The 25,652-nt window shown below is 34.4% G+C and overlaps 4 protein-coding genes and 1 long non-coding RNA gene across 9 annotated transcripts; all 5 read left to right on the forward strand.

The window, feature by feature from the left end:
• The first annotated feature begins 1,613 nt into the window (after positions 1-1,613).
• LOC148239755 (uncharacterized) lies at positions 1,614-4,266 on the forward strand. Its single transcript, XR_015816293.1, has 4 exons — positions 1,614-2,248; positions 2,373-2,424; positions 3,163-3,226; positions 3,497-4,266. It is a non-coding gene; the product is annotated as an uncharacterized LOC148239755 (long non-coding RNA).
• Positions 4,267-7,366: 3,100 nt separating this feature from the next.
• Positions 7,367-14,498, forward strand: LOC110820533 (uncharacterized). 4 transcript variants are annotated; one of them, XM_088211585.1, is made up of 5 exons: positions 7,367-7,970; positions 8,073-8,144; positions 8,875-8,947; positions 9,155-9,268; positions 10,441-14,498. In XM_088211585.1, exon 5 carries the CDS (start codon positions 10,542-10,544, stop codon positions 13,947-13,949), a length of 3,408 nt encoding a protein of 1,135 aa, XP_088067711.1. In that variant the 5' UTR covers positions 7,367-7,970; positions 8,073-8,144; positions 8,875-8,947; positions 9,155-9,268; positions 10,441-10,541; the 3' UTR covers positions 13,950-14,498. The 4 variants fall into 4 exon arrangements, with proteins under 4 accessions (XP_088067711.1, XP_088067712.1, XP_021905714.2 ...); XM_088211586.1 differs by lacking the exon at positions 9,155-9,268 and having other exon boundaries at positions 7,367-7,974; XM_022050022.2 differs by lacking the exon at positions 9,155-9,268.
• An 836-nt stretch (positions 14,499-15,334) lies between these two features.
• NF-YC1 (nuclear factor Y, subunit C1) lies at positions 15,335-19,269 on the forward strand. Of its 2 annotated transcripts, XM_022050015.2 has the most exons (2): positions 15,335-16,219; positions 19,048-19,269. In XM_022050015.2, the coding sequence occupies exons 1-2, from the start codon at positions 15,507-15,509 to the stop codon at positions 19,049-19,051; spliced, it is 717 nt and encodes a 238-aa protein (XP_021905707.2). In that variant the 5' UTR covers positions 15,335-15,506; the 3' UTR covers positions 19,052-19,269. The 2 variants fall into 2 exon arrangements, with proteins under 2 accessions (XP_021905707.2, XP_021905708.2); XM_022050016.2 differs by lacking the exon at positions 19,048-19,269 and having other exon boundaries at positions 15,335-16,223.
• Positions 19,270-19,799: 530 nt separating this feature from the next.
• LOC110820468 (protein transport protein Sec61 subunit gamma-1) lies at positions 19,800-20,982 on the forward strand. The gene is made up of 3 exons (XM_022049942.2): positions 19,800-20,003; positions 20,084-20,199; positions 20,778-20,982. Exons 1-2 carry the CDS (start codon positions 19,910-19,912, stop codon positions 20,197-20,199), a joined length of 210 nt encoding a protein of 69 aa, XP_021905634.1. The 5' UTR covers positions 19,800-19,909; the 3' UTR covers positions 20,778-20,982.
• Positions 20,983-22,781: 1,799 nt separating this feature from the next.
• Positions 22,782-25,131, forward strand: CSR1 (chlorsulfuron/imidazolinone resistant 1). The gene has a single exon (XM_022049934.2). It carries the CDS (start codon positions 22,856-22,858, stop codon positions 24,848-24,850), a length of 1,995 nt encoding a protein of 664 aa, XP_021905626.1. The 5' UTR covers positions 22,782-22,855; the 3' UTR covers positions 24,851-25,131.
• The last annotated feature ends 521 nt before the right edge of the window (positions 25,132-25,652 follow it).

Below are 25,652 nucleotides of genomic sequence, written 5' to 3' on the forward strand. Positions count from 1 at the left end.
TTACATCAATATTCGTTCCGAAAATAAAACCAATGTGATTTAGAAACTACATTGCAATTTATACAATTTGCAGGTTGAAATTTTATAAAATATTGTAACAAAATTCAAACAAAAAGTAACTAAATGTTGTAAATATGTTGTCGTTTAAAGAAGTCTAATTGTCGATAAGTTTCATTGTCGATAGGGTTACGGTGCATGTCACCAGGCCATTACATATTTTTTTACATTTATTCCTCACATAAAATATACAAAATTCGAAATCATCTAAACTGATAGATAGTAATATGAAATTAAATCATTTCGTTACTTATATTATTAAAGAGATAAATATGATGGAGTTGGTATGATAGAGAATTTTTTTTTTTTCTTTGTAATTGAGGAAAAAATATTGATTCAAGTACCGAAACATCATTAAATAATTTTTAGAAAATAAAATAATAGACGATTAGTTAGTATTCAACACTAATATTTTTTACCATATCAAACTGAAATGCAAATAGATATTATCATTCTAAATGACATGATATAGATTTCACTTATAAAAAAATTTTATAAACAGATATGTTGAAAAAATGTCACTATAGAAAAATAAATAAATAAATAAATATACACGATGTAAATTTTCTTGACTTCAGCCAAAATCCCGTTAAACGTAAAATGAGTTGATTAACAAAATTATTGCATAATTGACACATCTAAAAGGTATATTATAATTATGTTACATGTTTAATGACATGATTATTTTATTGAAAATAAAATATCATAACTTTTAGTAAATGAACCAACATACCCAGAGAACTTATTAAATACCTGCATTAAATCGAGGAAAAGGTTCCAGAACAGGTTTTCTCAACTGCTCAAGCTCAAAGTTTTGCTTTGCCAGTATTTGAGCCGTCAAAGAGAAGCCAAGGAGTCCAAACTTCTTACATGAGAGAGAATGTTTTCATATTAAAACTCGTTACGGTTTCATATTTAATTGTATAAAGTGAACTTTTTCTGAATTAGATTTTTTATGATTTTATTTATGACAAATCACACGCATTTATCATTCTCATATCATGTTTTAATTCAGCAAGATTTTATTGAATTTATTGCTCCGTTAATTTATCAAAATTAAAATAAAAAATTAACTATTTATTTATAATTTTTATTTCTTAATTAATTCAACAAAATTTATAATTAAAATAGCAAACAAATTATTAAAATAATAAAAAATTTAATCCCTGACTCCTTTCGTCGTTCGATAACATTTTTCATAGCATTTCTAAACAAATTTAACAAAATCCTCCACTTTCGTTTATTTGCTTAGCTTAATCCTCTTGTTAGATTTTCATAATTAATTTTGTTATTTATTAATCTCTATTAACCTAACAAACCTCGTATACACTTAAAATCTAATATTTTAAAAAACATAAGTATATGTAATAAATATATTTTATGCAATAAATACAAAGCTTGACTTGAGGGCCCAGTAAGAGACTGGATTAATAAATAATAAAAGAAAAAGCCCACCCCAAAATATGCTCAAGAAAATTTTTTTAATTAAAAAAAATATATATATTAATATATGTACATATGTATATATTGAAACAAATATAAAAATATAAATACGGGTTTTCGCTTGCATGTTTGGAAGATTTGCAGAGCCTCAGCCGCGTGGCCGACCACGGTCTCCTCCCGCTCCGCCAACCCTATCTCTCCCCTTATATATTCCTTCGACTCGTCAAATCCCCTTCTTATTCTCCTCCCTAGCAAGACTCGGCGGACCCGAAAACCTCATCTCACATTGTCTTCCCAAACCTCTCTGCTCATTCATCTCTGCTTCACCAACCCACTCTCTTCTCCGAATTCCCTCTCTTCTTCTCCCGATCAAACCATTCCGATCCTCATTTACCCACATTTCACAAAACCCTAGACTCCCCCTGCAACCCCAAACTCTCGCCGACAGCCGCCGCCACTTCCGGGGTGCTGCGGTTTTCTCCACCCAATAAATCTACTTACCTCTATCGCCCACCACCGTTTATCGCCGATCGTTCTCCTTTTTAATCTGGTTCTCTTTCCCTCCATTTCTCGCACCGTCCCAAACCCCATCACTTTAACCGCATTCTGTAACTGGTAAATATCTCCCTCATCAAAACCACCCGGCTTTTACCAAAACTCGAAACGTCAGCACCCATTCCCGACCCCGTACTCGTACCGATTCTCCCCTCCTGTTCCATCTTGCATGCTCAGCCTCTGACGATTTCAGGTCCAATTTTATACACTAGAGCTGGTTTTTTTTTTTTTTTTTTTTTTTTTTCCTTCTACTAGTCGTAACTTGTTGATGTTGGTTTAACCATTTTTTCTCATTTTTTGATATTTTTGGTTGACAGATTTCGCGCGTTACTTGACCGTGTCTTTGGAGTCTGAAGTTGCGAATTCACCGTATGGATAACAGTGTTTATATTTGTGCATGATGTCTTATTCTCATTTGAATGATCAGTTATGAGTTTTAGTCTTGTGATTCTTTTCTGCATATCGTTTTGAATAGTTTAGAACTGAACGTATTTTTTAAAAATTAAAGGAAAATAAAGTGTGTTTTAGTCTTTCCGTAATACTATTTTTTATCAACTTGATCTATTAAAAAGATGGGTGAAGGTCTAAACTTGATGTAATTTTTCCGTGAGAGTTACAGTGTTTGTGATTAACCTTATTTGGATATGAATTGAAAGAATTGAGATAGTGTCTTTAAAACCCTGCACGTACTACTTATGTGTATGTTTTATTGTTCTCCTTGAACTTTTATTGCGTTTAAAAATAGATTATTTTATATATTTATTTTGTTTTTCTTGAGTAACAGAAGGTTCTGTGCTGAGATATTGAAGATGGAAGCTGAAGTTGTGGTCTTTAGATTTCTTTTATATATGTGTATCTACTCTCACTCGGATTTCAAATTTGATATATTAAGTTTTTGCCATCTTAATCAGCCGCTATCACCTTTTTATTTATTTTGAAAATCGAGTTTCTTGCAAAAGAAAAATCATTTATTAAATGCAACTCCTTATGATGTCATCTTAAAAGCTCGAGTTCTTTGTTTTACCATCATATCATGTTTTAATTCCCATGTCAAGAAGTAATTGACTTGTTTCCTTATGTTTGGTTTTTTATGTCTTGATGTATTAGAGTTTTAAATCAAAGACAAAGGCAGTTTGAATCCTATTAAGGCACGTGGGTATCAACTCCGAAGGTACACAAGGTTTTCTTTTTCTCATATTTTCTTTTGGTTCCCATATAAGAAAAGGAGAGAGTTTTGTTTGTATTTCATTCTCTTGGTTTATTGGGTCTTAAGATCCAAGAGAAGTCCTTATTGATGCATATCGATATTGTCTTTTATCAACTTAAAAAGCATTTTAGGTCTTGTTTTTTTATTTTGTTAACGTTTTTTTATATTCATTTTTAAGGATCAAGTAAATAATTTCTTTATTTTGGGATCTTAATCTTGGTTTATCTTGTTTAGATAATAGGTAATTTGTTAGGTGATGCATGTAGATATCGTGTTTGGGAGATTAAAAAAGGTACGATCTTCTTTTATTCTCGTATAAAAAAGTAATAAAATAATTTATTGTTTGGTAGATTCTTTTGGCTTGTTAGGTTTGAATGCAAAGATAATTGTTCATTGATGCACGTGGATGGTTTGTGATTGATAAGACGTACAGTCTTCTTGATGTCATGTTTTTTCGTACTTGAAATAAGCCAAAGAAGGAAAAAAGACGATAAAGATTAGTACTCGGAATGGAATGTTACGAGTATTATTATTGATATGGACGCACGTAGATGGTTTGTAACAGACAAGACGTTCAATGTTCTTGATTTCATGTTTTTTTTTTATACCTAAAATAAGACCCCAAAAAAAATCGCAAAGAATAATACTTTGACTACAATGTCATAAATATTATTATTCTTATTTACGCGCGTGGATATCGTGTTTGTCAACTTATAAGGTATATGGGGTTTACTTTTTCTCTTCATTATGAGTTTTGATTTCTATATCAAGAAACAAAGAAATAATTTCCATATACACGAGAAAAACATATTTTTGCAGTGGCCTGTCAGTACTTCAAATCACACACTCCGTAATTCATTTTCTGTTCATATAATTCCCTTCACTATACATGCCAAATAAATGATAGATATTATGGAGTTGACTGGAAACATTGAAATATATATTTTTTTTTCTCAATAATCTATATTTGTAGCAGTGAAATACTAATGTTCCTACCCAAACTTGAGAGACAAATACAATTTAAATACTTCCAAACTTATATGAACCACAAACTTTTATGCCCTAACTGCCACCAGCCCTTTTTAGCTATTGAGATACTAGCCCCACCAATAAAGGTCATGACTCATTAATCTTGCAGAATTATTTTATGCGCGAGCAAAATTTTAATTAGCATATAACAAGTGAACATTCTTCTCAGTATATAATGAATGAAAACACATCTACCCGTGGCATGCCTCCAGCAAGGTCTATTGGTGTGAATTTATTAAATGCATGCGCTAAATTGAGCTGTGATAAAAATGTTCCATAACAGGTTTTCTCAACTATTCAAGTTTAAGTTATTGTTTTGCCAGTATTTAGACAATCAAAGGAAAGCCAAAGAGTCCTAACTTCTTATACGTTAGATAATGTTTTTTAGATAAAAGTTCATTATGTTTATGAGAAATCAGGTTCTGGTTTATCCATTGGGTCAGCAAGAGGTGATAAGTCTAATTAGAGAATATGGGTTGATAAACATAGGAAGAATATTACTACAGAAGGGATGGGTAATTTGGGTGCCACCAGTGTGAACTTATTAAATGCTTGCACTAAATCAAGTACTAACAGAAATGCTCTAGAACAGGTTTTCTTAACTGCTTAAACTCAAAGTTTTATTTTGCCAGTATTTGGACCGTCAAAGATAAAGCAAAGAGTCCCAACTTCTTATATGAGAGATGATGTTTTTTAGATTAAATCTCGTCATACTTATGAGAAACCAGATTATGGTTTATCTATTGGGTCAGCAAGAGGTGATAAGTCTAAGAAGAAAAGATAGGTTGATAAACATGGGAAGAATAATATTGCAGCAGAGATGGCTGATCTGCTTGCCATCAGTGTGAATTTATTAAATGCATCATTTATAAATGCTCAAGAACAAGTTTTCTCAACTACTCAAGCTCAAGATGTTGTTTTGCCAGTACTTGAATAATTAAAGAGAAATCAAGGAGTTCTAACTTTTGATATGAAAGATGTTGTTTTTTAGATAAAAATTGCTCATGTTTATGATAAATCAGGTTCTGGTTTGTCCATTGGATCAGTGATAGATGATAAAACTATAAAGAAAAGATTGGTAGACGAATATAAGAAGGATAGAACTACACCAAAGATGGCTAATCGAATTCCAATCATAGTTGGTCTACCTGGATCTACGAATGACATTCTTGAGGCAGGAAAGGCAAACTCCCTTAATCGTAGAATAGGTAGGGCGCAACAAAAGACTTATGATTTGTTGATGATAAAGGGCAAACAGATAATTCTAAAACAACTTGATGGCTGAAGACTCATAATACTCCTAGTGGCTGTCTGGAGCTTGATCTTGCTGCCATGTCTTTGGAACTTTTTTAGGTCTTAACTAAAACTCATGCAAGATAAATAGAAGGTGCAATTGAAAAGACCAAGGAAGACAACCTCAATTATAATTTAAATAACTTTAAACATACATATAAAATTTGTTATCTTCACAATATAATTATGTAAACTTGAAAATATAAAAATACATAAAATTTTCTATTAAAATCACGTTTTTTACATTAAAAATTTATATCAATATTCGTGGCAAAAATAACACCAAGGTAATTTAGAAACTACATTGTAATTTATACAATTTATAAGTTGAAATTTTATAAAATATTGTAACAAAATTCGTACCAAAAGTTATAAATATGTAGTCGTTTAGGGAAGTCTAGTTGTCGATAAGTTAAATATTGTCAATAGGGTTATGATCCATGTTGCCAATCCATTACAATTATTTGTTATATAAAATATACAAAATTCTAAATCCTTTAAATTGATAGATAGTAATATGAAATTTAACTATTTCATTACTTATATGATTAAGGAGAATTAAATATATAGAGAGAGATAAATATGATATAATTGGTATGGAAGAGAAAAATAATTAATAAAAACATTTTTTTATAATTGAAGCAAAAATATTAATTTAAGTATGAAAATATTAAATAATTTTTAGTAAATAAAATAATAAGTAATTAATTAGTTTTCACATTTAATATTTTCTGTCAAGTTAAACCAAAATGCAAGTAGATATTTTTCTTTAAAAATTCATGATATAGATTTTATTTAATCATTAAAAAAAAAACTTTTTGTAAATAGATACATTGAATAAATACAACTCTAGAAAGATAAATAGATATATAAATAAATATACATGATATAATTTATTAAATATAAACTAAATTGATCAATAAAATTATTACATAATTAATACAGCAAAAAGCTATAATTATGATTTCATTATATGTTTAATTATGTAATTATTTATTGAAAGCCAAACATCATAATCTCTAATAAAAGAACTAACATATATCGAGAATTCGCTAAATTAATTTGTTGATGACTACTAGTTTTTCATATCCTTTTGTTTTTGAGAAAAATATTTTTATATTTCACAGATTTAATATTATAAAGCGAACCATTTTGGATTAGATATTTTATAATTCTATTTACCATTCTCATATTATAATTTAATGCAACAGATTTTTATTGAATTTGTTCCTTTATTAATTTATTAAAATTAAAATATAAGGTAACTATTTACTTATATAATTCTTAATTAATTTATCAAAATTTATAATAACAATAATTAATAAATTATTAAATTCATAAATTAAAAAAAAAAATTAATCCCTAATTCTTTTCCTCATTGAGTAACGTTTTTCATGGCATTTTTGAACAAATTTAATTATGTGATATTTTCATTTATTTCCTTATTTTAATGAAAATATCACATAATTAATTTAGTTATTTATTAATCTCTATTAATCTAACAAACTTTCATTTTAATTAAAAATCTAATATTTGAAAAATATGTAATAAATATATTTAAATGTCCCAAATTAAAATAAAATTTGAAAATTTTAATTTAATCCATTTTAAGTATTTCATTATGAAAGCCTGAGTGGAGAGGCAAGTAAGAGACTGGACTAATAAATAAAATAACAAAAAGCCCAACCCAAAATATTTTCAAGCGATATTTTTAAAAAAATAAATATGTATATGTATATATATTCAAACAAATATAAAAATATAAATACGAGTTTTCGCTTGCATGCTCGAAGATTTGCAGAGCCTCAGCCGCGTGGCTGACCACGGTCTCCTCCGCTCCGCCAACCCTATCTCTCCCCTTATATATTCCTTCTACTCGTCAAATCCCCTTCTTATTCTCCACCCTAACAAGTCTCGGCGGACCCAAAAACCTAATCTCACATTGTCTTCCCAAACCTCTCTGCTCATTCATCTCTGCTTCACCAACCCACTCTCTTCTCCGAATTCCCGCTCTTCTTCTCCCGATCAAACCATTCCAATCCTCATTTACCCACATTGCACAAAACCCTAGACTCTCCCTGTAACCAACCACTCGCCGATAGCCGTCGTCAATTCGGGGTGCCACGGTTTTCTCCACCGAAAACCCACTTAGCGTTTATCGCCGATCACTCTCGTTTTTAATCCGGTTCCCTTCTTCCCCATTTCTCAGACCGTCTGAAACCGATTACTTTAACCGCATTCTGTAACTGGTACATATCTCTCTCACCAAAGCCAACCGGCTTTTATCTTCCCGTCAGACCAAAACTCAAAACGTCAGCACCCATTCCCGACCCGATACTCATACCGCTTCTCCTGTCCGATCTTGCATGCTCAGCTTCTGACGATTGTAGGTCCAATTTTATGCACTATAGCTGTTTTTTCTTTTTTATTTCCAGTTCGTTGTAACTTATTGATGTTGGTTTAACTATTTGATGTTTTTGGTTGACAGATTTTATGCATTACTTGATCGTGATTCTGGAATCTGAAGTTGCGAGTTCACCTTATGGGTAATAATGGTTAGGTATGTGCATGATGTCTTCTTCTAATTTAAATGATCAGTTATGAGTTCTAGTAGTATTGTAATTCTTATTTGTATATTGTTTTGGATAATTTAGAACTGTATATGTTTTTAGAGATTAAGAGAGAATAAAGTGTCTTTCAGTGTTTGTGTAATACTGTTTTTTATTAACGTAGTCTATTAAAAGGATGGGTTAAGGTTTAAATTTTGATATAATTTTTCCCTGAGAGCTACAGTATTTGTGATTACCCTTGTTTAAATATGGATGAAAAGAATTGAGGTAATGTCTTTAAAACTATGGATGTACTACTTATGTCTATGTTTTATTCTTCCTCTTGAATTTTTATTGCATTTACAAGTAAATTATTTTATATATTTATGGTGTTTTTCTTGAGTAACAAAGGTCCCACGAGTGCATGAACTGACATATTGAAGATGGAAGCTGAAGTTGTGGTGTTTAGATTTTCTTTTATATATATGTATCTATCCTCATTTAGATTTCAAATTTAATATATTAAGTTTTTGTCATTTTTATCAGCCGCTATCATCTATTTATTTCTTCTGAAAATCGAGTTTCTGCAAATGGAAAATCATTTATTAAGTATAACTCTTTATGATATCATGCTAAAAGGTTGCATTCTTTCTTTTATTACCATTTGGTGTTTTAATTCCCATGTCAAGACGCAATTAACTTATTTCCTTATGTTGGGTTTTTTATGTCCTGGTGTATCAGATTTTTAAATCAAAGACAAAGGTAGCTTGAATCTTATTGAGGCACGTGGATATCTAGTTTGCCAACTTAGAAGGTACACAAGGTTTTGTTTTTCTCATATTGTCTTTTGATTCTCATATCAGAAAAAGACAGAGTTTATTTATATTTAATTCTTTGGGTTTATTGGGTCTTAATATCAAAGGGAAGTCCTTATTGATGCATATGCATATTGTCTTTTGCCAACTTAGAAGGTATTTTAGGTTTTGTGTTTATTTTGTTGTTATTTTGATTTTCATTTCAGGAATCAAGGAAATAAATTCATTATTTTGGATTCTCGATCTTGGTTTATCTAGTTTAGGTCATAGACAATTTGTTGGGATTCATGCAGATGTCGTGTTTGGGAAGATTAAAGAAGGCACGTTCTTTTCGTATTCTTGTATCTGTTTTATTCTCATCTCAAGAAGCAACCAAATAATTTCCTTGTGTTTGGTAGATTCTTTTGGCTTATTAGGTTTAAATGCAGAGATAACTATTTATTGATGCATGTGGATGGTGTATGATAGACAACGCGGTTCAAACTTCTTGATATCGTGTTTTTTTTTACTTAAAAATAAGCCAAAGAAGGAAAAAAGATTGGTAGATTCTTTTGGCTTATTAGGTTCAAATTCGTAGGTAACTGTTTATTGATGCACGTGAATGGTTTGTAATAGACAGCACAGTTTAGTCTTGTTGATATTATGTTTTTTTCGTACTTGAAATAAGCCAAAGAAGGAAAGAAGACAACAAAAAATGGTACTTGGAATTTAATGTTATGAATATTATTATTCTTATTGACGCACGTAGATATCATGTTTGTCAACATAAAATGTACAAAAGGTTTTCCTTTTATTTTCATAATGAGTTTTGATTACTATCTCAAGAAACAAGAAGATAATTTCAATATAACCGAGAAAAATATATTTTTGCAATGGTCAATCAGTAGTTCAAATCACACACTCCATAGTTCATTTTTCTCTTCACATAATTCCCTTTACTATTCGTGTCAAATAAATGATAAATATTGTGGAGTTGAAGGGAAACATTGAAATACATATCTTATTTCTCTTTTTCTTCCTTAGTCTATATCTGTAGCCATGAAATACTAATGTTCCTTCCAAAAACTGTAAGAGAAATTATTAATTAAAAATATCTATGAGAATTTACTTGCCCCTCAAAGAAAAGTAATATTTTAGTTATGCATTCTCTTTGTTGATCAGGTCTTAGATCAAAGGTAGGTCCTTATTAATGTCTGTGGATGTTGTGTTTCATCAACTTAAAGGGTATTTAAGGTCTTTTTTTTTTTTTTTTCTCTTATCATGATTTGATCCCCATCTCAAGGAGCAAATAAATAGTTTCCTTATATTGGATTCATTCTCTTGGTTTATCGGGCTTTAAATCAAAAGTAATTCATTGTTAATGCATGTAGAAATATTTTGTTTGGTGAAATTAATAAAGATTTTATCTTTTTTATTCTCATATTGTGTTTGATTTTCATCTTAAGAAGCAAACAAATAGTTTTCTTATATTGGGTTCATTGTGTTTTGTCAGGTTTAAAGTTCAAGGCAGCTCTTCATTAATGCTTGTGGATATTGTGTTTTGCGATATTTAAGAGGAAGAAGGAAAACAGCCAAAGACAAATAATACTTGACATGGAATGTAATAGAGATGAGGCCATCAGGGCAAAAGAGCTTTCAGAGAAGAAGTTTACTGAAAATGACATTGCTGGTGCAAAAAAATGGGCTCTGAAGGCACAGAAGTTGTATCCTAATCTTGATGGTCTTTCTCAATTGATTGCAACTTTTGATGTGTATGTATCTGCTCAGCAAAAGAAAAATGGCGTGGTTGACTGGTATGGAGTTCTTGGTGTCGAACCATCAGCTGATAATGAGACAATCAAGAAACGGTATCACACTTTAGCTCTCTTTCTTCATCCTGATAAAAACAGATCTATTGGTGCAGAGGGAGCTTTTTCGCTTTTATCAGAAGGATGGAATTTGTTGTCTGACAAAGCCAAGAGAATTGCATATGACCAGAAACAGAACTTAACAGGCATAAACTTGAATGTTCCAAACAAGGGATCAACATCAGCAATGCCAAGTAGTCAAGGTTCTTTCTACGGTTCTTCAAGCAACATCAATCCAAATACAATGAGTCAAAAGAGCAATTCTCCTCTCAAATCATCTGTGCCTCCTCGTCCTACATCGAGGACCTTTTGGACTACCTGCATTTCTTGTAAAATGCAATTTGAATACTTCCAAACTTACCTGAACCGCAATCTTCTATGCCCTAACTGCCACCAACCTTTTTTAGCTGTTGAGATACCAAACCCACTGATAAGGGCGAATGACTCATCAATCTTGCCAAACCGTTTTATGCGTGAGCAGAATTCTCATCAGCATACAACAAGTGAACTTTCTCATGACCATACAACAAGTGAAAATGCATCTACTCATGGGATGCCTCCAGTAAGATCTTCTGGTGTGAACTTATTAAATGCATGCACTAAATCGAGTACTGATAGAAATGTCCCAGAACAGGTCTTCTCAACTGCCCAAGCTAAAGGTGTTGCTATGCCAGTATTTAGACAATCAAAGGGAAGCCAAGAAGTCCCAACTTCTAATATGAGAAATGATGCTTTTCAGATGAAAGCTCGTCATGTTTATGAAAAATCAGGTTTTGGTTTATCCAGTGGGTCAGTAAGAGGTGATAAGTCTAAGAAGAAAAAATGGGTTAACGAACATGGGAAGAATAATGCTGCAACAGGGATAGCTAATTTGGTTACCACCGATGTGAACTTAGTAAATGAATGCACTAAATCAAACACTGATAGAAATGCTCCTAAACAGGTTTTCTCAACTGCTCAAACTCAAGATGTTGTTTTGCCAGTATTTGGACAATCAAAGGGAAGCCAAGGAATCCCAACTTCTTATATGAGAGATGATGTTTTTCATATGAAAGTTCGTCACGCTTATGAGAAAGCAGATTCTGATTTGTTTATTGGGTCAACGATAGGTGACAAGTCTAAGAAGAAAAGATGGGTTGATGAACATGGAAAGAAAAGTACTGCAGTAGGGATGACTAATCTGGTTGCAACCGGTGTGAACTTATTAAATGCATGCATTAAATCGAGCACTGATAGAAATACTACAGAACAGGTTTTCTCACCTGCCCAAGCTAAAGGTGTTGCTATGCCAGTATTTGGACAATCAAAGGGAAGTCAAGGAGTTCCAACTTCTAATATGAGAGATGATGTTTTTCAAATGAAAGCTCGTCATGTTTATGAGAAATCAGGTTCTGGTTTGTCCATTGGGTCAGCAATAAGTGATAAGTCTAAGAAAAAATGGGTTGATGAACATGAGAAGAATAGTACTGTAGCAGGGATGGCTAATCTGGTTACCACCGGTGTGAACTTATTAAATGCATCATTTAAAAATGCTTCAGAACAGGTTTTCTCAACTGCTTCAGCTCAAGGTGTTGTTTTGCCAATATTTGGACAAACAAAAAGAAACCAAGAAGTCCCAACTTCTGATATGAGAGAGAATGCTTCTCATATGAAAGCTTGTCATGCTTATGAGAAACTAGGTTCTGGTTTATCTATTGGGTCAGCAATGAGAGGTGATAAGTCTAAGAAGAAAAGATGGATTGACGAACATAAGAAGAATATTACTGCAGTAGGGATGGCTAATCTGGTTGCCACTGGAATAGGTCTACCTGCATCTAGGAAGAGAGTTACTGAGGCAGGAAAAGCAAACACCCTTAATCTTAGAACGGATATGCCGCAACTGAAGACTCGAGATCTGTTGATGATGAAGGGCAAACAGACAATTCTAAAGAAACTTGATGGGTTGAAATTGGTTGCTGTTACTTCAGATAAGGAGTTGAAAAAGAAGAAAAGCAGTGCGATTGATAGTGAGAAAGCAGATGTAAGTAAATGTGTAGAGTCCATAGATAACAAGCCTGCCATTGAGACCTCAGAGTCTCCCTTTGCCAGGTCTAATATTGATCCAAGCACAGAGCAATCTGATATGCTGACCATGAGTGTTCCTGACCCTGATTTTCATGATTTTGATAATGACAGAACAGAAGATTCATTTGAAAAAAATCAGGTTTGGGCTGTTTATGATGACGATGATGGGATGCCTCGTTACTATGCCATGATTGATGATGTGGTGTCACGGAAACCATTCAGAATGCGTATCAGGTGGCTTAGATCAAAGAGCAATGATGAACTGGCTCCAATAAACTGGATTGGTTCTGGCTTTTACAAGACTAGTGGAGATTTTCGGGTAGGGAAATATGAAGACAAAAAATCTCTAAATTCCTTCTCGCACAAGGTTAACTGGACAAAAGGCAGAAAAGGAGTCATTAAGATATATCCTAAAGAGGGAGATGTTTGGGCTCTCTATAGGAACTGGTCATCTGATTGGAATGCGTTTACCCCTGATGAAGTTATACAGAAATATGATATGGTGGAGGTGCTTAGTGATTACGACGAAGAGAAGGGCATCATAGTAGTTCCGCTCGTGAAAGTTGCCGGCTTTAAGACTGTTTTTTACCGGCATCCAGAACTAAGAAAAACCAGGACAGTCCCGAGAGAAGAGATGTTTCGGTTCTCTCACCAGGTCCCTTCATACTTGCTTTCAGGTCAAGAAGGCCATAATGCTCCTAGTGGCTGCATGGATCTTGATCCTGCCGCCATGCCTTTGGAACTTCTTCAGGTCTTAACTGAAGCTCAGCTGAGAGAAATGGAAGGTGCAACTGAAAAGGCCAAGGAAGACTTTGTGATGGGAGATGTTGGACAATCTGAGAAAGGCAAACTGGTGGGGACTGCGAAAGCTACTGATGAAGCTGTCCTGGAAGTCACTTGGAAAGAAGTGGGTAGAAAATCTAAGGAAGACAAACTGGGAAAGATTGGAGAAGCAACCAATGAGGGAGCCACTATAGCAGAAGCCACCAGGAAAGAAGTCGAGGGAGACAGCATGGCAGAGGGAGAGGAAACAAAGGAATCATATAGTGTTGTGTACAGAAGGAAGAGGCAGAAGAAACAGAAAATATAGCCGGTAGCTAGCATATCTAGCAAGTATGGAACTGACTCTGGAAACCTCATTTTCTTTGTCTGTGGATGAGCACCAACCCGCGATGAAGTTCTTGATGTTTGCAGCAGTTGATATAGGTGGTACATACATAGCATAAACAATCTATAGATGAAGCTTTACTATTTAGCAGCTCTGCTACAGTTGCTTGGAACTTTCTTATACCTTCCATAGGACTAATTATTTGCAGCTTGGCCCAGATTTGGTCTGTTTAACTGCAAGATCATTCTATACCCCATAGTTACCTTACAGTTGTGGTTTTGTGTTTGTTACAGAAAATCTTGGTATAAGTTACAGCTCATAGTTAAACTCTCTTAGTCTGTTGAATAAATTAGTGTATATATGGAGTCTTGACCATATGGATTTGAAAATATATGCAGCAGTTCAGCTGCTGCTTCCATACCTGCATAGCAAACTGAGCAGATCAGATTTTGCTTTCTTGAGTTTTATTCATTTCACTAACTATTTATCTATCTGCAGGTCAAGTAAAGAACTCAGGAACTTTTTGGGTTACAGATGTTATTTTTCTGCATTTTCGTTTTAATGTTCTGAAGAAAATTACAGCATCCTTTTATTGTTTTATCTGCATTAAAAAATGATTTAAAGGCTGAATATGCATATATCTATCTCCACTATGTAAAACATGTGTGTTGGTATGTATAATATATTATATACATGTGTGTGTTTGTGTTATATATGTACATATGAAGCTGGAATATGCTTTGTTATATAAATATACTAGTAGGATGAAGGAAAGCGACAGTGCTGCTCCTAAAGGCATATTTGACAAATCTACTTGTGAAAACTGAACGTGTTTTTTTTTTTTTTGTTGCCAAATAATTTTAAATAATATTATTAACTTTAGGCCGAAAATTAAGTGATATAATTATAATTAAATAAAAAATTTATTATATGTTAACTAAAAACTTTAGCTAATTACTAATACTCATATATTGTAATATAAATATATTAAAATTCTTAGTTAATTAAAAATTTTAAAAAATTATGCACTATATAAATTTTAAATTTTTGTAACAAATAAAATATAATAAACATATTTTTATATTTTATTAAAATTTCTTAATCTATAAAATTTTTCTTCATGTAAAATAATATTATATAAATTTCCATATATATATATATATCAAATCGTATCTCATGGGTGGCATAAAAATCTAGATTTTTTGCAAATAAAACCACGAGGCCTAATTTTACACTTTCATTTGTAAATTTTACTTATATAAATTTTCTTTTAATATTTAATAAATATTTGAAAATATAATTTTCCTTGTAAAAATATTTAAATATTAATAAAAACAAATATATAAAGAAAAAGGAAAAAAAGACAAAACAAGCCAAAACAATCAGCTACATCGGTCTCCACCTTATCCCCTCCATCACCAAACCCAAAACAGGAGTCCCCGAACCCTCCGATCAATCTCCCAAATCTTCCTGAAACCATCATCAAATCCATTCCATTGATTCATCAATCAACCAATCCTCTCCCCCCACCACACCCAAATGGAGAACAACCAGCAGGCCCAGTCCTCATACCCTCCGCAACCCCCAACTGCAGCTGCACCAGCAGGACCACCAGCTCCACCACCACAACCTGCTGCAGCCGCTCCCTTTCACCACCTTCTGCAGCAGCAGCAACAGCAGCTGCAGATGTTCTGGTCCTACCAGCGTCAGGAGATCGAGCAGGTTAACGACTTCAAGAACCACCAGCTTCCCTTGGCTCGAATCAAGAAGATCATGAAAGCCGACGAAGATGTCCGCATGATCTCCGCCGAGGCTCCTATCCTCTTCGCCAAGGCCTGCGAGCTCTTCATCCTTGAACTCACTATCCGCTCCTGGCTTCACGCCGAGGAGAACAAGCGCCGTACTCTCCAGAAGAACGACATCGCCGCCGCTATTACTAGGACCGACATCTTTGATTTTCTCGTCGATATTGTTCCCAGGGACGAGATCAGGGACGAGGCTGCAGGTCTCGGTGGGATGGTCGGGGCTACTGCTAGCGGCGTGCCCTATTATTACCCGCCTATGGGCCAGCCCGCCGGGGCTGCTGGCCCGGGTGGGATGATGATTGGAAGACCCGCCGTGGACCCGACCGGTGTCTACGTTCAACCTCCTTCACAGGCCTGGCAGAGCGTCTGGCAGACGGCGGCCACTGCGGATGATGGATCCTATGGTAGCGGAGGGAGCACTGGCCTAGGCAATCTCGATGGCCAAGGGTAATGTGGCTCAAGGACCATTTTTTTTCCTTAGAAAATTTAAAAGTTTGTTGGGGAGTTTTCTTTCTCTAGCTCATGTCCGTGTTGTTTGTGGAGTTGGGTTATCTTTTTTTCTTGACAATTTCGCTGTTTTTGCCGGTCTTGATTAGAAGTACTTATTTGTTCGTTTCTTAGGGCCAAAAGAAAAAGCTCCTGGTTGTGGGCATTTGGAAATGATAAAAATGAAATGGATAAATTCATGCGAGCGAAGTCTTGATTGCTCTTTAAAAAAAAAAAGGAAAGAAAGATGAAGTTTTTGGTGCTGGTTGTTTAAAGTTTTCAGCTTTTAGCATAACAGGTTGCTGCTTCTTATATGTGGATTTTATTTAGAAACATTCAGTTCAGAAGCATAGGACCCTGAACATTATGTTGGCTTCCTAGTGTATGTATTGCCACTGTTGTTAAATTTTGACTCTGGTGCAGTGACTGTCCTTCAAACATGAAGCTTTGTTTTGGCCAATTTGAACGCAATTCAGACTGACTTGGTGAAATGACCTTTATCCTGCGTTCTATCCATTGTTCTATTATTCAGATTGACGGGTCCATGCATATAGGTTTCCGCTCTTTGAATTCTGTCAAACAAGTTGGTGGCATATTATTCTCCAAAATTTTGGTGACTTGCCTATTTGTTAATAAAATCCTTTGGCAGATGGGTGATACATATTTTGGGTATCGGCAATGACTTCTTGAACAGTCATGAATAATTCTATCATCACTAGGATTTAAAATTGATTATCAGAATTGGGAAAGGTTGGGTTGGTGCCAGAAGAAACTGCTTACACGAGTGCTTATTGGCTTCCCTGCACTCTTTTTTTTTATGATGACCGTTCATAGATGGAGTTTAAATCTACGTGTTCTATGACAATTGCAGCAGCAGTAGCTTGCATTGAGTTCCCTGCTGAAACAGTTTTTTTTTTTCCTTTTTTGGTAAAAAAACTCTTGCTCTTGACGGTAATTATAGTGGAACTCTAAACTTTGAGGGCAGAGAAAAACGGATGGTAATTTATGATGTAAATTATATTAATAAATGCCCGTATTTAAAGTGGTATTCTTAGGGCAAGGATTTTGAAAGGATGGCTTCCTCTGATATCTTAACTAAGTTTTACTGAAGATAGAATATTATCCACTTTGTAGTTGATTCCAACTGCAGGTACTAGGAAGATTTTGAGTAGAAAATTTTTCATTGTAGGAAATATTGTGAAGTTTATAGATGTAAAGAGAAGTTTAGAAGTGCTTGAGTGGAATAGCTGTTCCTGGGCATTTTGTCTCTCATCCTACAAAGAGGTTCTCTTTCTTTCTCCTTCGAGCAGTTAAATGGCTCTTCAGACATAAGGTTAAGGGGATACGAGAGATCAGTCTTGGAAGTGGGCAAGAGATCATCCCTTACATTGTAAGTTAGCTAATGAAACCAACTTGACATTGCTTCTGTAAGTAAAGTTCTGAATTACAGATCTTTGTCTGGTTTGAACATCATCCTTAAATGTCTTGCATTTCTGGTGCATGTGAATATAAATAGTTACTCTATCCCCCTTCCTTCAAAGAGATAAGAGTCTTCTTTCCTAAGGACTAGGGAGTAAGAAATGTCTTCAAGCATAGTCCTTAAAGTCTGGACTTCAGTAGGAACTCAAGCAGTAAAGGCAGGGTTAGGGCTGGCCTGGATATGAATGCTCTCTGTCATTTTATCCTTCTGCAAGTAGAAGACAGCCATGTAAGTGTTAAAACTAGTCTGTGGGCGAAGCATCCTGTATTAGTCCACGACTACTGGAATAGGAGCTTCTTGAGCAGAAGCAAATGAAGATGCAGATAGGGTCTTTCTTGATGAGCACAATGAGATAGAAGAAGTTGAAATTTGATGCTTGGTCCTGTAAGTTTTCTCTTGTTTAGTCATCCACCTGGATATGAGATGAAACAAGGCTTTGTTGATTAACTCGCATACTGTTCATCAATTATTTTTCTTGACAAATTTTTCCATGTATCTTAAGATTATTTCCTTGTTAAACCTTCTCCTATCCTATGATTATTTCCTTAATATATGCATCATCCAGTTGGAAACCATCACTTCAATTTGCTGGTTGAAATATGTTCTTGTTATCGACATATTTCATCTCATATATCGCTTTCTGGAGTTGCTGGCTTTTTCCTTCACAACCAATAAGTTTATTTTGTGTATTTTTAATTGTCGAAAGTTAGATGTCTCTAGATAGAACCCCTTTTGAACAGTCCAAACTAAAATCTCAATGGAGAAGTAGAGCTTCAGTGATGTAAAAGCACCTTTTATTTTCGCTGTGGACCATTTCGAGGGGCACACAATACTAACCCACATACCCACTCAAAATTTTGCCATTTATTTCCCCAACAAGTGGACATAAGTCATGTGGCAATCAGGTTAGCAATCGACGCCCAATAATGTCGAGAACACTTACAGCTAAAGTAAGCGAGTTGATATTTCTGTGAAGGGCTTGACTAACATGTGTTCTCAAGTTTCCTTTAGGGCAAGTTGGATCTTTTCCTTGAAACATAAAAGTCTAATATCAACATCAGGGCTTGCATTTTTAAGAGTGCAATTAAATGAGAAACATCTTTATCTCTGCCTTTGATCATTGGAATGTTCTTTAAGTGTAATTGTAATAAGAACCCTAAAAAGAAATACTAATTTTGAGTTCTGCATGGAGTTGGGTTGGAACTAGACTAGTAGTTTTGTTCAAATTTTTATCTTGTTTATATCTTTTATTCATATTCTTATTTCATAGAAATAAATTTTGAAGCAAACCAATAATCTTCTTCTGCAGTTAAAGCAACTAGTTCCATCAAATGATTCAGCACTCAGTGGTGCAGCAGAAGGGGAGTGGAGCTTCGCTGATGCTACCAGGAATTTTGCTTTTATGAACGAATTTGTATGCCTTTAATGTAATGACTAGACGAGAAACTTGTTAATCATTTAACATGAACTGGCAGCAGGAGAATGTTGCTGCTTTTACTTACCTAATCATATTGAATGTGCAGTTCTGAGATTTGTATGTTGTTTTTGCTTTTTAATAATCCTAGTTATGGACTGTATGTATGGAAGATTAAAAATTTGATTAGATCTCAGTTGAAACGTTATTCTGTTTTTACCTTACAAGATTTGTTCGAAACAAATTAAAAATTGTAGTAGCCCGAAATAAGCAGCAGCCAGAAAAGAGATTTAATAAAGAAAAATATTGAGATGTGATTAAAAAATATATAATTAACATCTTTATAAATTTTTTTATTCAATTTAGTTTTAATATTTAAAAATAATTTAAATAAATCTCTTGGTTATTAAAAATTATTATATTGCAGCAATTTTTTTCTTTCATATCAACTTCACGTGGATATAAATGCTATGAGAGCTCTAAATATAATCATAAATTTACTAATAAATATAATTTCTCGAGGGATTAATTATGTATTTTAATTAAAATAATAATGATTAATTAACCAATAATAATGTTATTACAAAAATCTTGAGGGTTAGGGCTCCGGTTTTGACTCTGACCAAATCTTCGAATCCCGAACAGAAAAGAAGTCATTGGCTGCTATAAATATACAAACCCCAAGCTCTCTTCCAGGAAGACTTGTAAAATTGTAAATTCACTCTAGGGTTTTATATTCCTGTTGGCATACTGCGGAATGGATGCTCTGGACACCGTCGTAGATCCTCTCAGAGACTTCGCCAAGGACAGCGTTCGCCTCGTCAAGCGCTGCCACAAGCCTGATCGCAAGGGTAATAGGCCTCGAGATTAGGGTTTCTGGTTTGTTTTTTCTTGTAAACTTTGAGGTGAATTTTGGCATTGTTTTCTGCAGAGTTCACAAAGGTAGCTTTCCGTACGGCGATCGGGTTCGTAGTGATGGGATTCGTAGGGTTCTTCGTTAAGATGGTCTTTATTCCGATCAACAACATTATCGTCGGCTCTTCTTAGGTATAATTGGTTCGAGAAGAAGTTCCTTTTTAAGGTTTTTTTTTTCTCACTTGGTGCGCTCGTAGTCGCTTCTATCTCTTTGATTGGAAGAAAAATTTGTTGATTTTCTTATTTTTTGGATTGTTGTATGATAGATCGATTATATGTCAACCCCGATCATGTTTGCATATTATTACGTGTATCCAAATAGCTATATGAAAATGCTTGTATCTTTATGTTTTAGGTGTTTGATAAAACAATCAGTAAGGTCTTTTGTCTATGTTCCTCAATCTAAACGCATACTAGGGATAGTGTATCCTCAAATTGAACTGGACCACTGAAAGAGGTTTCTTCATTTTCTAAGTATTGTTAAAATGTTAAGAAATCAATATGAAATTACTTATTTCAGGGTTTAAACTCCTCTAACTGCGGTTATTATATCATTGATTCAGTCTCCTATGCGTTTCTAAGTTCCCCTTATGTTTGTAATTTGAGAGCCCTAAATTTGCATCACTAGGAATAGATTCAACCTACTTGTTTGTTTGTTTTTGAATTGATTTGCAATGAAAGGCTAAATCTGGTTTCATTTGTTATTGCAGGGTGAGTGGGAAATTTCAAGATCATTAGAGGATGTAGACAGACCGGATCGCTGCAACTTGTAGTCAAAGAGATGTGCAGACAGAGATTTCTGTAGGTCATATTTTTTAGGTGCATTTGATATTTTTTAAGTTACTCCTGTAAACAATCGAATCGAAATATTCAAGATATTTGATCATAATCGTAGTTGATATGATATTTGCCTTCTTTCTTGGTGATCTATACAATTTGGATGTAATTGTTGGATTTTGGAACACATAATGAATTCATGCACTGTAGTTTAGGAGTAATGTCGTACCCCCAGAAATTAAATTTCGAGCTGTGAGATAGAGTTGCTGTGGCAAATGTATATATGCTTATCAGTCTCTGGCTATGTAGTCAATCAGAAATATAGGGGTGTGAGCTCTGCAGATTTAAAACTCTCCTGCATTACATCCACGGATGTGCCTTTCGGCATTCCCTATTGGGGTTCGAAGTTGCACCCTTGGCCACCCAGAGCATGTTTAGATCATGAATGGCCTTGCAGATGCATTGCTTGTGACATGTTATTTCTACACAGGGATTTTTCTTATCGCAATCATACGCACATGCGGCAATGGTTTCTTTGCTTATATTATGATTCGGAATAGTTAGTTAACGAATCATTAGAAGTTAGCTCGTTAATGTATTGATGGAACTATTTAGTTAAACTAAAGTTTCATCTCGATAACTCATTATACATTCAGTTAAAACAAACATTATATTGCAATTAGGTTTTCTTTATTGCAGTATGTGTTTACTTCTGTGTGTGTGTGTGTGTGTGTATAAGAGTTGAAATGGATTATTTTGATTTTGTTATTATTTTTATGTCGAGTAACATCAATATTTTTTTTAAATTTATGTAATGTTTTCATTTAATTATATGAGCTAACGTGTTTTAAAAGTTATAATCATTTAGTTACATTGTACATAATATAATATATTTGATTGTAAAATATCAAGAATGACTTTTAATGATGTTAATGCCTATTAATACACTTTTTTATTATGTTTAATTATAAATTTTTTAATACTTACAAATATAATTTAATGTCATATCATTAATTACTATATACATAAATATAAAGTTTTATTCTGATGTCATTTTATTTATTCTTACTCAACTTATAAAACAATACAGATAATTTTTTAAATTTTACTCAGATATAATTGAATAGTATCTAAGCTATTGAATATTTTATAAACATATCATAATTAAATTATAAATAATAATTTAATTAAAAAAACGTGTTAAGATTAAACTAAACATTTTATTTGTTTTAAAAAATTAGACCAATATCTTAAATATTGAACATATTTATAATTAAATCTACAAATTCAGAAAATAATAATTCATTTATTTATGGTTTGTACTATTTCAATTAATCAATAGACATTTTTTATTGAAGACATGAAATATTTGTTAACTAATTATCACGTAACATTCATGTATTAGAAAAATTATATTTCTATTTTATGAGTTTAGAACTTAAAAAATATATATAAATTGAACGTAAAGAAAAGTTCAAATTATATGAAAATCGATTATGAAATTTATATATACAATTACAAAATTATATATATGTATATATATAAAGCTGGATGATATCATATCATCAATCAATAATTAATTAATTAGATAGTGTATTAAAATATATCATCAAGAAATCTTAGCATATGTTCATAGTCTTACAAATATATATTTTTAAAAAAAAAATTAATCTAAATACGTGCATGCATATCATTTTTTTTTTAATTTATGTATAGTTATTTTAAATAATATATATATATATATATAGGAGTGTATGAGAATGTAAAATAAAAAGTTTTATCTTTTAATTTTAATTAATATCTTAATATATATATATGTATAATTTATATAGATACAAATAAAAAGAATTGTCACCCTTGATTTTATTTTCCAAATTTAACCCAACGTTTACAAGAAAAATACAAGAGTCTATTTGTAATTTTACCAAATTGGATCCCATTTCTATAATTCTCTGCCACAACTCACTTTGCCTCCGCATCTCCACTGTCGCTTTTCTCTCCTCTATCAATAATGGCGGCCGCCGCTGCAAATACCGCCTTCTCCAACTCTTCTGCTCTCCCTTCTTCCGCCAAATCTCCATTACCCATTTCCAGATTTGTCTTCCGCCCAATCCCCTTTTCCCTTAGTCCCAAAAAGCAAACCACGCACCGCTCCCTCCAAATCTCCAGCTCCTTCTCTCATTCCACCCCAAAGCCCGCCGCCACATCCACAACAGCACCAACGACAATAGAGGAAACCCAAACTGGGAACTTCATTTCCAGATTTCGCCCTGATGAGCCCCGAAAAGGCGCCGATATTCTTGTCGAGGCCCTTGAGCGCCAGGGAGTCACCGACGTATTTGCCTATCCAGGCGGCGCTTCAATGGAGATCCACCAGGCGCTTACCCGCTCCTCCATCATCCGCAATGTTCTCCCGCGCCACGAGCAGGGAGGGGTATTCGCAGCTGAGGGCTATGCGCGCTCCTCTGGCATTCCTGGCGTCTGCATCGCTACATCTGGCCCTGGCGCCACAAATTTGGTCAGTGGTCTCGCTGACGCCATGCTTGACAGCGTTCCTATTGTCGCCATTACCGGACAAGTGCCTCGCAGGATGATTGGTACCGATGCATTTCAGGAGACCCCTATTGTTGAGGTAACTAGGTCGATCACCAAACATAATTATCTTGTTCTTGATGTAGATGACATTCCTAGGATTGTTAGTGAGGCCTTCTTTTTGGCGACCTCCGGAAGACCTGGGCCTGTTTTGATTGATGTGCCTAAGGATATACAACAACAGCTAGCTGTTCCTAATTGGAACCAGGGCATTAAATTGCCTGGTTATATGTCTAGGTTGCCCAAGTCACCCGATGAGACTCATTTGGAGCAAATTGTTAGGTTGATATCTGAATCAAAGAAACCGGTGTTGTATGTTGGTGGTGGGTGTTTGAACTCCAGTGAGGAGTTGAGGAGGTTTGTTGAGCTTACTGGAATACCAGTTGCAAGTACTTTAATGGGTCTTGGATCATTCCCATGCTCAGATGACTTGTCACTGCACATGCTTGGAATGCATGGTACTGTTTATGCTAATTATGCAGTGGATAAAAGTGATCTGTTGCTTGCTTTTGGGGTGAGGTTTGATGACCGAGTGACAGGAAAGCTTGAAGCTTTTGCTAGCCGAGCTAAGATTGTCCATATTGATATTGATTCGGCTGAAATTGGGAAGAACAAGCAGCCCCATGTTTCGGTTTGTGCTGATGTGAAGTTGGCACTGCAGGGGATGAATAAGATATTGGAGAGTAAAGGAGCTAAGCTTAAGCTTGAGTTTTCTGCATGGAGCAAGGAGCTTGACGAGCAGAGGAAGAAATACCCATTGAGCTACAAGACTTTTGGAGATGCTATTCCTCCTCAGTATGCAATTCAGCTTCTTGATGAACTAACCAATGGAAATGCCATCATCAGCACTGGTGTTGGGCAACATCAGATGTGGGCTGCTCAATTTTACAAGTATAAGAGACCTCGCCAATGGCTGACATCAGGAGGTCTGGGAGCTATGGGTTTTGGGTTGCCCGCTGCAATTGGAGCTGCTGTTGCAAATCCAGATGCAGTTGTTGTAGACATTGATGGCGATGGAAGTTTTATAATGAATGTCCAGGAGTTGGCGACTATCAGAGTGGAGAACCTTCCTGTCAAGATAATACTGTTGAATAATCAGCATCTGGGTATGGTTGTTCAATGGGAGGATAGGTTTTATAAGGCAAATAGAGCCCATACATATCTGGGGAACCCATCAAAGGAGTCTGAAATTTTTCCAGATATGTTGAAATTTGCAGAAGCATGTGAAATTCCTGCTGCCCGTGTGACAAGGAAGGAGGAACTGCGAGCAGCAATTCAGAAAATGTTAGATACCCCTGGACCATATTTATTGGATGTAATTGTTCCACATCAAGAGCATGTTCTACCTATGATCCCCAGTGGCGGTGCGTTCAAAGATGTGATCACCGAGGGCGATGGCAGAACACAATATTGATTTTTCGGAGCATAAAATGTCTGTAGACAATGAACTTTAAACATAAGTTAGCATTTCGCTTTGACTACGTCTATCTATATTATTAGTTCTCTTTGGTCGTATGAAGCAGCTAGCTGTTGTTCTCTCCCTGCTCTCTTTGAATATGTAATATCATTTAGGAGTTGATACTTGTGCAAGCAATGGATTTGTCTTTTGATTTTGTTTATCAGCTTTCAGGCCTTGTAATACTTCCTCAATATTAGTATATGAATGGTTTGCATTTAAGATGCTTGCTATCTTTATGACCGGGATCCTTTGCTCTTGGATTAGGCAAAAGTTTAGACATTACCCACGGAAAGGGTGGGGAATAAAAAGAAGGTACTGTGTAACAGAGTGTCATATATTATTTACTTGTTTTGCTCTATTGTTTCATCAGGAGGTCGCATGGTGGAAATTTTTTATTTGGAGTGATGTATTGTTTTAGTTATCTTAAAGATAAAGTATTTAACCAGTCACCGAGATTCTACCCCTCCTTCCCCCCCTGGAACATATACACACACAAAGACAACTAACCCAGGTAATGACTAGTTGAATTGCCCTTCAAATGACTTGTCTTCTGACGAAACAAGCAAAATAATGTCTCCACTACAGCCTGCTAACTTTAGATTGTTCCCCTTAAGCTTCTACTTTCTTTGATTTGAATATGAAGCCTTCTTCCAACAAGGATGAAATTTCTACCGCACGTACTAGTTGTAGACTCCTGTCAATACTCCATTTTTTTAGCTTGCAGGGTCCTTCTGTTTCTTGTTCTCTGTTAATTACA

This window comes from Carica papaya, chromosome 9 (genome assembly GCF_054855325.1).
Source record: "Carica papaya isolate Zhongbai chromosome 9, ASM5485532v1, whole genome shotgun sequence".
In the NCBI taxonomy this organism is placed as follows: Eukaryota; Viridiplantae; Streptophyta; class Magnoliopsida; order Brassicales; family Caricaceae; genus Carica; species Carica papaya.